We start from the raw sequence: 12649 nt of genomic DNA, 5'->3' as shown, positions 1-12649 counted from the left end.
TTACCGGTCCTTCTTCGGCGTCGGATCAGGGTTCTGGCTCGAGACCTGATCACTCAACTTTTCGTATTCCCTCGACAAGCCCTCAGCCTGTTTCTTGAGCGCATCGATATCTCTCTCTCGGGCTGCGAGTTCCTTGCGCAGACGGCCAATTTCACCAGCATCGCCCGCCTCAGCCAATTTAGCGGACTCCTTGCCACCAGCCCTCTTGTCGCCTTGTAGTTGTTTCACTTTGTCCTCCAAGCGCAGTACCTCGAGGATCATTGTATAAGTGCGGTTGAGGATGAGGGAGAGGAAAAGCGTAAACCCGCAGAGGTACATGTTGCGCTGAGAGTAGAATTTACGTGCTTGGACCTCCATCCGTTCAGATCCTAGGGCGGCACTTCTGCGCCTTGGTGTAAAGACAGTTAGACATGGGTGAGTTGGAACGCGTTCGGGTTTAAAGGGCTAGAAATTGTGACATACCCGGCTCCACCCAGTTCCTTTGAGTATGCGGATAACTCGAGTTGCACACGGTAGACTCTGTTAACGCTGTCGATGAAGAGGATGAGGATGAAGATAAAGGTAATCTTGTAAGGCACCATGTGTGTCAGTTCCTGTCCTGTTTCTTCCTGGTGGATAGACAGAGAAATAAAGCGCCTACCTTCATGCCATACTGGAGCTTCGCAATAACTGGGCTTTCGGAGATGAAAGTAAACAATTTCTTCTTCACGGTGAAGGGAAGCGGGATGATGAGGCCAACAAAAATGACCATCTCGACGACCAGGAGAAGAAAAACCTATATAGCGGACAACCAGATATTCATTAGCACTCGTTCACACCATAGCAGCTTCCCTGATCTTCAGCAAGCACTTCTCAAACACAAAGGGCCGATCTCCTCAGTTAATACGAACGAGGCTATAATAGAGCGTCATATTTGCAGTCCTTTTGATCCGTTGTACACAGTTTCCTCAGCCTTCTTGCACAGCGGAAGCTCGCTTTACGGGCAAGCTTTTTCTCCCTTTCTTTCTCTCTTTTCACTGCTGTTAACTTCTCTAGCCAAACACGACGGACAAAGTGAAAAAAAGATCCACCAAGCTTAAATACAAAATGACAGAAGAGTCCCCTCGTTACCTGCGTTTTCTTGCTGGCTAGTTTGCGTGAGGCCGGGGAGATGTGGTAGCAAAAACAAGCTTAGGCCAACAGACGTCATCGAGACGGATTTTGCTTTGTTGATAATTATTGGGCGAGCCCATGTGACTTTGCCTACCCTACTCAGCAAGCTAACTAGGCAGACATTTTTAATTTTTGAATATAGAAATTTGAAGAGGAAACGTGGTCAGAATCTCGACATCTACAGAAATTGAATTGCTCATCTCCTATTTATACATATCACGATGGGATATTTAAATGCTCGCAATATACATGGCCAGTAGATCTTACTTGTCGCAGGTCAACCTTCAGCAACGATTTCGTAGCTATTCGACTTATGCTTCGGCTCGAATTTGAAATCTTTATGAGCTGGACCCAGGAACATTTCCCTGTAAAGGATACATACAATTAGTAAAATGACACATCCGGAAAATGAGGAAAGTTTGAAAACTCAACAGCACTCACGAAATTTTAATCCAATCTTTATAATTATCACTTCCAAGAAGAGTCTCCAATTCATTGCGACCCTTCCAGGCGGGTGGGCGATCCTGGATACTCGGGGGAAGATACTCGAGTATGCCCACAGGAATATACCGATGGGTAAAGCTCAAATATTCAAGCAAGAAACGGCGGGTATTGCCAACACCATACTCATCAGATCCCCAAGCCTCAAGCCCATACCGTGCAAACTTCTCCACGAGGGCGAGCCTCTCAGAAGCTGACTTGTCAAGATACTGGCCCTTTTCGATTTCCTCGAATATCCACGGTTTCACTAGCGCACCGCGGGCAACCATGACAGTGTCGACGCCCGATTTTTGAATCCCACTGAAGTAGTCTTCATGAGAGTAGCAGTCGCCGTTTCCGAGGAAGAAAACTTTACCCGCAGAAGGCTGGTCTCGCGCATCAGGTTCCTTGATTGTATCAGTTCCGATGTCGGTTTGTTCGTTAAGTCGTTTGACCAATGCCGCGCACTGTGAAATATACTCCCAGTCTGCCTGGCGCGAATATCGTTGCTGACGACTACGGCCATGCAAGGTGATTGCGGCAACGCCAGCAGGACCCCTACCAATTTCATGAGATTCGACACCACCCATAATTAACCTTTCGATCAGCTTTGTGGCTGTAGGGTTTGAATCCTTGGTACCCATTCGGATTTTCACAGTGATGGGGATCTCGCCGGACACGGCGTTCATTCCCCGTAACATCTTTTCCAGTTTCGAGGCATGATCCAGTAGCGCGGATCCGGAACCTTCTCTAAAGACCATATCGATAGGGCATCCACAGTTCATGTCGATGACGCGAAGTTGCGGGCATAACGCCGTCATGGCCTCAGTTGCTCGGAGCGCCACCCATGGCTTGTTGCCCGTGATCTGGGCGCCGAATTTCAGATCACGAGAATTGTCGTAGTCCTTCACGATGGTCTGTTTCGGGTTGACTGCCGGAGGCAATGTCTCGGATTCGTGCGCTTTCATAAGCGCCCACTCAGACTTGGAGCCTTGAACCAAGCTCATGCTCATTGCCATTTCCGAATAGGTAAGTTGGGCACCAAGATCAACGCAGAGACGTCTGAAGGGCAAATTGCCTTGCGTCGTCAGTGGAGCCAAAACAGGTGTCTCCGGGCCAAAGTAGAGCCGCCTCTTTTCAGAGGGAAGAAATGGAGGTTCTGTATACCGTGCCCTATTATCTTCTTTTTCATCTTTGGAATCAGACGTTCCCTGATCATCAGCATTTCCAGGGGCAGAGGCAAGTTCATCCTGGATGCGCCCATGGAGATTCCTCTCTACTTCTCTGGAGACAGTGTCGATCCAAGTTGTGTAGGAATCAGCCTTAGGAGTTTGGTATCTCTTTTTCGCCAAAGCAAGCTTAGCCTCCGTTGTAACAACATTCACAACCCCATCGACTTCAATTCCGTTCGCTGACGTTGGGTGTTTCATGCGTGAGGCATCTTCCACCAACACCAACTCCTTCCGCCCATCCTCCGTTTCCCTTTCAGCCATATGTGATCCCACAAATCGGCATTTCCAGCCAGAAGGACACCTTCCTTTAGCTCCCCATACGGGGCAAACCCCACCAAAAGTATCCAAGTCTGCTCTCCTGTAATTCTTCAGGTATTTGCGGATGTCATGTTCGAACTTGCAGGATTTGCCAAAGGGGCAAGCGTTGGGCGAGAATTCGGGATAATACGCAACGGTTTGGCAAAGCTGCTTCTCGTCTTGAGAACGGCCGAACGTACGTTTAATATTCTGTCCACCTTTCTTCTCACGTCTCCCCTTTTGTTTGGCACCGCCGCCGTCTTGCTCGTGATGTTTGGCCGCTTCTGCAGCATCGTCATCCGCGATAGCCCTTGGGGAAGCTTGGCCCGTGCTCTGAGAAACCTCGATAAGGTACCTTTTCCAATATGTATTAGCAATAGCCGTAAGCCCCTCTAGACAATATTCAATTTGTCGATGAGGGTGGTAGCTAAAAAAGAGAGAAAATGAAAATTAAAGTGAAGAATGAAAAAATAAAATAAAATAAAATAAAGAAATTAATACACAGTAAATAAGCTCACTCTTTCTTTATCGGCGCAACACCTTTCCTCCTTCCAACCCCGCCATTCGCCGCCGTCTGCAAACCAGAAACAGGTTGCTCATCTAATTTTATCCTTTTCGCTAGAGATTCTTCAAATTCTTCAGCCCGGACATGGCCGTTCTGTTTGTACACCTCTGTCCCACTAGATCCCCCCGTCTTAGTCTGCGACAAAGTCACATCGTTATCGGGGTCCATTTTCCGAATTGCTCTGTTTTGTCTGTCAATGGCTTTGCAGCTGATTCCGCAGGGCAGAGCAGTCCGGCCAAGTCGCTTCTAAACTGCTGCCCCGCGCTTTGCTGAGCTAAGAGAATTAAATAACTATCTGTCTCTGTGCGAGACATTTTCAGAGTGAGGGCTGCGGGAGCGGCGAAACTTTCTCCCAGCTGCTAACGTGATGGCACATTTCGGAGTAGAAGCCTTGATTTTCCACAATAATTGAGATCCTACATGAATCCTACAGGATTTTGCCGCCTTGATAGGAAAACAATGGGTGAGATGTACAGGGCCAACACTGGACGTATCTCATCTTGGAGTTTGTACCTCGGACTCGCGGGTTCCGGTCTTGAGAAAGGAGATCTGTGGCAAAAGTTTACGATTTCCTGGCACTTCAGAGTCCTTCGCCGCCTTACAGTAATATCAAAATAGGGGCTAGAAGCAGCATATCCTGCCCCTTTTGCTCTTATCGCAAGTTCAGAGATCCTACAGAGCCTCTGTCGTGATACGGTATTGCACTCGATTGTCTCGAAATCATTGCGCATCTCAATTGGCATGAGCCAACGGTCAAGTGCCCTGAAACGGTGCCTATTACGCAACGATGACACAACTCCAAGTATTCAAACTTTCCACGCCTTCCCGAACAGATCCTCCTCTTAGCCATCGCCATTTCCCGAAACTTGCCCGAGAATGATAGTTTCACATGCACATCATATCGTCGTCGAACGTGGAGCTTGAAATGTTCAGACGCAGGGAGCAAATTGGCCTCATCGTTGAAAGCATCCTACGCGTTGGGACTCCTCAGAAGAAAATGCGGTGGAAGTGCTGGAGGGAGGCAAGCGGACAGCCCAACTCATTGGCGCCGTTAATGACCTCCCATTGATGATTTCAACCATGAAATAAAGTAATACCAGTGTATATACCTTAAGGTTTTCCCCGTTCTCGGGGCTTGGGCAGTAATTATGATGTATCAAAAGTCCTAGTAGGTTTCGCATAAGGCGGATGGATATGAGCCACACCGACAAAGGGTATGCCGGCCCAATGCCAGTCCTCTGGGACGAAACTTGGCAAAGGCAAACAAAGGATGGCGACTGATCGAATCTAGTAGCGAGTGCTCGATCTCCGTCCATAAATCCATCCCTACCGAGCCGCTGCAACAGGAACAAGGCATTTTGACTTCTGGATTTATCACATGTTCTTCCTGACCGCCTCGAAAGATACATATTCAACTTCCCGGATTTATACGAATTATAGGCCCCTGAACACCAATTCCCTATGGTCATTGGCTACAAACTTCCCAGAATTAGCGGAGAGGATTAAATACTCGTAAATCAATTGAATCATCAAGCAAACAAGACGTTTGTTTGGAGGACTGGCTGGTGAGGGAAAGCTGCACTTCCCAGCGGCAAACCACAGCGCATACTAGACAGAACTTTAGGGTGATTTTCAGCAATAAAGGTACCACAGCGCACAGCGTAGGAACAACAGCCAGAATGACACATCCCTTTCATCGAGCCCACTGCCGGCAAAGGCCCTGTCGCGGGATTGGCTTTCCGCTTCAGTTCGGAACCAGAGGTCGATGCCAGCCAAGCATCGAGGAAGAAGAGACCGAGCAAATCAACAGGCGTCATCTTTCGTACCCAATGCACCTAGGAGGCGCCATCGCCCTGGCCAGTGCCGGCTAACCCGATCCAGTGGTCGGCGCATCCTCGGCCGGACTCGAGCTAACCGCCCTGGGCCAGCCGCCTTACTAAGAAATTAATTAGTCGGCGACCCCCTTCATCACCCACCACCACCACCACTGTCTTCCCTCGTCTTACTGTCCACATCGTCGAGGAGCATTATCATCGTCGTCTTCTTCTTTGCGACCCCTCCACTGCGTAACGTTCATTCGCGCTTCCTGTTACCCCGTTGCCCGTTGCCCATTCTTACTGTTTGGGCTTATCTTGTTGAGCCGCTCCACCTTTCATAAGGTTCCGAATCCACTTTTCGGCCGCTCATCCATTACGGGCTCTCCTCTACTCCGCACTGACAACAAGAGTTGCAGCGCAACTCCATTCTCTCCTCCCCATCTCTCTATCTAATGCCCCAGTTTTCAGAAACACCCCCTCCCCTCCAGTATTCGCCGCCCTCCAGTGACCACGACCGCTCCTCAACACGTGAAACTACTCCCATCGGAACACCCGTAGGCTTTGCTGCAGTTTCCAAGTCCCGCACCGCTGAGCGGGATCGAGATTTGTATTTCTCCTGGCATCGGAAGCCAGCAGAGCATCCAAACATTGGAATTTTCCAAACTTCTGCTCTGTTAGAACCCGATCTTGACGACTCTACCTTTCCGCTCTTCCCTTCCTCTCCTCCAGAACGACGAACTATGGAGGGCCCAACCCCCCCCATCAATATCGTGTCCCGGAACACATCCGTCTCCCCACCAGGCCACCAGGCTTCGAATCTGACCTCTGCCCTCCAACGAGCTTCAACGGCAGACAGGCCAGCTGGTGCCGCGAATTCCAATGTTCCCAGTTCCATCGTGTACAAAGCAAATGCCGTTCGCAAGGACTCGATTGGCGCAAGCATGACGCAGTGGGGGAACGGCACGAAGCCAATCACAGTGACTGGCTCCAACAGGGATAAGCAGCGTCGCGAGAGTTTAGCAGGTAGTTTGGTTGGAGGCATGAGCTGGGGAGGTGTGTCCGTTGGCAGTTGGATTCGAGATGAGTACGTTTCTTTCCCCTGGTTTCCTACCAATATATAATTGCCATATCCAAATTGTTTAATATAGCGGGGAGCAGCATATCTACCCATTTCCTCAAAAGGGAATGTTAACTTATTTCATACTCTTCTGCGGTTATATCACAAGGGGATGGATTTTTTGGGCTAATATCACTGCTACACAGCATCCTTATGACCGGAACTTCTCCCTTCACACTACAGTCTCCTTCGTATCATTCGTCCTCGTACCTCCCAAAACTCGAAGCTAACTTCATGCGAGATTTTTCTTGCTGCGGCGTTACATTACCATCCCTGCACGACTTACTGCAACATTATGAAGAGGCACATGCGCAAAAGTCACCGCAACCACCACAATCTACTACCCAGACAGGCCAAATTTCCATGAGTGACAACCGATCTGGCGTTCCTGGCAGTGTGCGAAATCAAGGTCAACAGAGCCAGCAATCAGATACCGGCGCTGGTGGTAATCAAAATCGAGGCGTATCATCCCCGCGATCGAACCAAAATCAGCAAACAGCAAACCATATGGCTTCGCCAGCGCCACAACATCCTCAGACACAACATGGCGGCTTCGGAGCTCAAAGTGACCTTTCTGATCTTGACACAGTTGAGGATATGGAGATGGACGACCCTTTGGCAGATAATAATTTCCAAAATTCACGGCCCCGAGGCGGTCCCATACAGGGAAGATTCGGACAGCAGAATCAAGGAAGTCTAACGCCACTCAACCTAAGTATGCTTCAGGGACATCAAGGCTTACGGAATTCCCAGCCAGGCACTCCAGTTACGCCTGGGCGCCCACTCCAAAACAATCCAACTGTATCGTCGGTTAATACCCCTACCCTCGTCACACATCAATTACAACAGCAGCAACAAAATTCTGGGTACCGTGGTACGCCAGATTCATCTGCGCCAGGGACTCCTGCTGAACTTGACGAGTCGATCATTGGAGAATTCGGCGACATGTCAATGATGCAAAATAATGCGCTAACGGGAGCCCAAGGGCAATTTTCCGGATTTGGCGGCGGAAATGATATGTTAAATCTGTTTATCGACGAGCCAGCCAAGCGATTGTTTAGTCCGACTGGCGGGTTCAGTCAACAACAAAGTATGCTCAACAGGCTAGGAAATCAGCCGTACGGACCCAACAGCCAAATAGCGCAACGGATTCGAGAACAGCAACTTCGTGCAGGTGTACCAGACACGACGCTTGGGTTGCTACCGAACGAAGAACCTAAACCATTTAGATGCCCAGTCATAGGTTGCGAGAAAGCATATAAAAACCAGAATGGCCTAAAATACCACAAGGCGGTAAGTATTACTCTTTGAACATGCATTCTCTCCTTTCTTCCCCTCCTGTCTTTGCTTTACTAATATCTCCGTCCGGAATATACAGCACGGCCACAACAACCAACAGCTCCACGATAACGCTGATGGTACCTTCTCAATCGTCAACCCAGAAACCTGTACTCCTTACCCAGGAACGCTGGGCATGGAAAAGGAGAAGCCATTCCGCTGCGAAGTCTGCGGTAAACGATATAAGAACCTCAATGGCCTAAAGTACCACAGATCGCATTCACCCCCTTGCAACCCAGAACTCCAACTCGCTGCTGGCCGAAACCTTGGTGTGGGTGGGGTTATGCAAGGGCAAAATATTAATGTCGCTGGAGCTGGCCTCCCTGGGATTGGCGAAGAGGGGCTGTGACAGTAATGGTCCTTCTTGCCCCACGCATCCCCACCATATTCAAACAAACCCAAAAGTGAAAGCCCAAAGAATCCCCCCTCTTCCTCCCCCACCCCACCTTTTTTCCTTTATAAAGGAGTTTGCTTTAATTATTTTCACTTTTTCTCTGCCGCTACGGAGTTTTCAACAAGGACCCTCACTCCTTTCTTTCTACTTTTTTTCACGGCCTGTTAACTTTTTATCCGTACATACGCACCTTTTTGACATGCCTATACGTTTTTTAATGACATTAGCTGGCCGCTTTGCAGTGGGGAGGGGGGAGATTTGCAGATTCGGGTTTCTATTAATTGCTTTCTTTTTTTGTAACTTTTTTTTTTTGTAAATTTTGTTGGTTCCTTGGATTTGCCCATTAATTTTCCATATCTGCTTGACTCCTCGACATATTTTCCCCCGCCTATCTAGGTCATATTGTTTTATTATGCTTTCCGCACACATCACAACTAATTCTTTTTAACTTTCTTGTCTACCCCGCACCGGTCTAGGGGTCCTAGGAAACGACCTGCCACAAAAAATCTGGATAGAATTTTTATACCTTTTGTTTTGTTTTGTTTCTTTTTTTTTTTTTGGTTGTATCTATTTTTTCTGGTTGTTATTAGGTTACTTCATTTTTTTTGCAACATTGTATAGACTTGCTTATTGCCTTATGCACCACTAGCTAAAAGAGAACAAAAAGTATATGAGTTAATTGATATTTACACCCAATCAAAAATTCTGTCTACTTTCAAATATTGATAGATATCATGGAGGAGAGGGGGGGGGTAACTGAACTGCAGCATACAGCTATGATCATTAGCTTGCAATTCAAGAAGAGGTTTGTCTACTTCTGAGCAAAATATATATTCATCCCTATATATGATGAGTTGTTTGTTTTATAAATTGGAATTCTTCGTGGTTCAATTAATATGTTCTCTTGACACCAAGTGTATATATATACTATATTGTTTCTTAGTTTTATACATATGTTCCTTCTCGCTGGTTGCTTTCTATGGGCATCCATTGCTACTTTTTCCCTTTTCTTTATTCTATTTTCCTTGCTACCTCTTTTATATATATATATATATATATATACATCTCTTCACTTTCCATGCTTTGAATCCTTTTAAATCGTCTGCGAAACATGCTGCCAACCATTTGTATATCTTTGAAAAAAAAAAAAAAAAATTTAGGTACGAGCTCAGGTAGTTTACCCCCCCGAAAAAAGGGAGAGAAAAGATCTACATATATCTTATCTCTTACTCAGTGGACAAAATCAGATCTTTTTTTATGTACGGGAAATCGGCGTACGTAGAGGTAATGGCGCAAAACACGCCCAATGCCTGGCAAACAAACAGACGGAGCAGGCGGATCGAGAGCGCTTTCTTTATTGGGTGGTGCCACCTACTAACTACTCCATCCCATGGGTTATTCATTCACACTCCGTACGGCTAGCTACGCATGCGTGTGTCTTCCCATAGTTAGTTCTTATCATGCACGGCCTATTAACTAGTGGTTATATGAAGGTGGATTTGCCTGTGTTCAAACATGTGTTCCTATGGTGTTCAGCCAAGGCCTCTGAATAACCCATACATGTTCTGTACAGTGAGCTATCTTTTTTGATCATATAAAAGAGATAACTTTTCTGTAATATTACATATGATGACTGTATCAGCCTCTCTCTGAATGTGTATTTAATAATTATCACTTCACTACTGTATTCTTCTCCCTCTGCTCTTGTATTGATTTCTATTCTTAACTATTCTTATTCTTACTCATCTACTTTGAAATTCTTGCATCTTCATATAAATAAGAAAAACTGATAATAATCTCTACTGCTGATACTGCTGTTGAAGCAGCTGCTACACAGAAGCAGCTACAGTATGATTTTATTATAAAGATAACAGTATAGAGAGAGAATACACTGAGAATCAGCAGACAAAGCAGATCAAAAAATACACAGATAGTATATATAGAGAAGCAGAATAAATGAATAATAATATATAGATTTATTTTGTTTCTATTTCTTCTTTATTTCTGTATATAAAAAAAGATGAAATTTAATAGACTAACTTCTCACTGCTGCTCAATCTTCACTATTCATACAATAGAAATAGTATAATGAAAAAAAGTTTTTAGATAATCAGATTATCTCTGAGCAGAAGACAATCTGATTCTTTAGTAAGAAAGTTCTCAATCATTCACTTAGAGAAGATCATCTCAAAAAAAAGTATACAAATACTGAGAAAGAAGAGATTGTACAGATAATAGAAGAGAATCTGATCAAACAGTATCAAACAGCTTTTATTAATCTGTATTATACATAGTAAAGCAGATAGAAGAACTCTCATTCTCATTCAGTTGATCAGATTTTGAATAATATATTAAAGATTCACAGATCTATAAAGTATATATAGAGATATACAGAGTTTGTAAACAGAGATGTAGACACTCTGATGAACAGCTATACTGAGTTGAATATAGTAAACTTTATATATCAGTACTGAAAAAGATGACAGAGAAATGAAAGATATACAGTTGATGTGACGGGCGTGCCACCGATTAAGCAGATGTTACCGATGTTGCAGATTAAACCGTTCGTACCGCCTGCGCAGTTCGTACGATCCGTTCCAACGGCAATATCAACGGACTTGACACTATCCTGGTAACAGTTTACGAATCGATTAAGGAAAGAAAGAGAAAGAAGATCAGAAGAAGGGGTCGTACGAGGGGGTTCTTATAGAAGGAGGATCGGGACGGAAGAATATCGGGGGTCGCGCTGCAGTGGAGCGCGGAGCGGAAGAATGTTAGGGGTTACGCGGAGGAATCGTTAGAGACTACGCGAGCGCGGAGCGGGATCGCGAGGAGAGGGGCGTTTCGTAGGTACGCGAGAGCACGTGAGAGGGCGAACGGGCGATAGGGGGTTGGTTGCGTAAGTTAACTACTAACGGGTGCTAACCCGTCACATTATCCCCCCCTACCGGGGCGAGCGAGGATTCGTAGGCGTCGAGTGCGACGGTGTCGTCCATGGCGGACGCGGGTTCCCAGGTTGGACGATCGTATCCTACCCATTTGACAAGGTATTCGCGGCGGCGGCGATTGGTTCTATCGCCGAGGATTGCTTCAATTTCCCATTCGAGTTCATTGTCTTCTCCTACGATGGCAGGTGGTTGCCAGTCGGAGGTCTTTTGCGAAGGGAACGGGTCCTCGGCCGCGGGTCGGAGCAGGTTCGTATGAAAGACATCGTGGATGCCAGGCGGGGTGTCCAGTCGATAGTCGTGGGTGCCTAGCACTTCTACTACCGTGTATTTGGCGTGACGGTAGTCCAGCGTACGCGAGGGGCGGTCCGTTCTTATGTTCTTGAGATCTAACCAGACCTTGTCTCCTATGCTGTAACGGGTCGCAGGACTCCTTCTGGTGTTCGCTTGGTCCTCATAGTCTTGTTGAGCACTGGCCATCGAAGCTTCGGCCCACTCGCGGGCTTTCTTGAGCTTGCTGACTATGTTCTCTGCCGCCTGTACGGGACTGCGGGCGTACGTGGTTTCTCGGGGGGTCTCAGGGAAGTCCAGAATCTCTAAATCATAACCGTGTAGAAGGAAGAACGGGCTTACACCTGTCGTAGCAGAATCTCGGCCGTTTATGGCAATCTCAGCATGCGGCAGCAGGTCGCTCCAGTCATCTTGCGCGTAGTTGCAGAACTTTCGGAGGATGTTCTTAACTGTCTGTATCATCCTCTCAGTGGCTCCATCGGTCTCTGGGTGGTACGCTGTCGACAACTTTCGCTCGATTCTCAGTAGCTGGCATACGCGGGTCCAAAGTGCGCTCACGAACTGACTGCCTCTATCTGATACAATGGACGAAGGTAGGCCGTGCATGCGATAGAATGGGCTCCTGACGAAGGCGTCCGCAACGACTTCAGCATCCATCTTGTCACAGGGCTGCAGTATCACGCCCTTGCTGAGGCGATCGACAATGACTAGGACATTCGTAGAACCACCGCTCTCAGGTAAGGAAACTGCGAAGTCGATAGCTATATCGCGCCAAGTTCGTTCGGGGACAGGCAGGGGTTTTAGCATTCCTTTTCGGCGCTCACGCCATGCTGTTACTGAGCCGCAGCGGTCGCAATTGCGTACAAACCGGCGTACATCCTTCGACATATCCGGCCAGTAGAATCCTCGGGCGATGATGCTGTACATGATCTCACGCCCTGGGTGCCCAGTCATCGGCGAGTCGTGGATATCCTGCATGATCCGTGTTCGTAAGGGTTCTGAATTAGGGACCCATCGCCTA

At 47.1% G+C, this 12649-nt stretch overlaps 3 protein-coding genes across 3 annotated transcripts; 1 reads left to right on the top strand and 2 right to left on the bottom strand.

Moving 5' to 3' along the window:
* Positions 1-751, bottom strand: HCBG_01465 (receptor-associated protein; the record flags this gene model as incomplete). The annotated part of the gene is made up of 3 exons (XM_045428515.1): positions 1-382; positions 463-608; positions 641-751. 3 exons carry the CDS (start codon positions 749-751, stop codon positions 1-3), a joined length of 639 nt encoding a protein of 212 aa, XP_045290301.1.
* A 565-nt stretch (positions 752-1316) lies between these two features.
* HCBG_01464 (tRNA-dihydrouridine synthase 3-like protein) lies at positions 1317-3894 on the bottom strand (the record flags this gene model as incomplete). Its single annotated transcript, XM_045428514.1, has 3 exons — positions 1317-1517; positions 1594-3516; positions 3680-3894. The coding sequence occupies 3 exons, from the start codon at positions 3892-3894 to the stop codon at positions 1430-1432; spliced, it is 2226 nt and encodes a 741-aa protein (XP_045290300.1).
* A 2101-nt stretch (positions 3895-5995) lies between these two features.
* HCBG_01463 (split zinc finger protein) lies at positions 5996-8347 on the top strand (the record flags this gene model as incomplete). Its single annotated transcript, XM_045428513.1, has 3 exons — positions 5996-6627; positions 6807-7953; positions 8039-8347. 3 exons carry the CDS (start codon positions 5996-5998, stop codon positions 8345-8347), a joined length of 2088 nt encoding a protein of 695 aa, XP_045290299.1.
* Positions 8348-12649: the final 4302 nt, after the last annotated feature.

This window comes from Histoplasma capsulatum, assembly GCF_000150115.1.
Source record: "Histoplasma capsulatum G186AR genomic scaffold supercont2.2, whole genome shotgun sequence".
Taxonomy (NCBI): domain Eukaryota; kingdom Fungi; phylum Ascomycota; class Eurotiomycetes; order Onygenales; family Ajellomycetaceae; genus Histoplasma; species Histoplasma capsulatum.
Note: the sequence above shows the minus strand (reverse complement) of the source record. Positions and strands in the feature narration are given on the sequence as shown.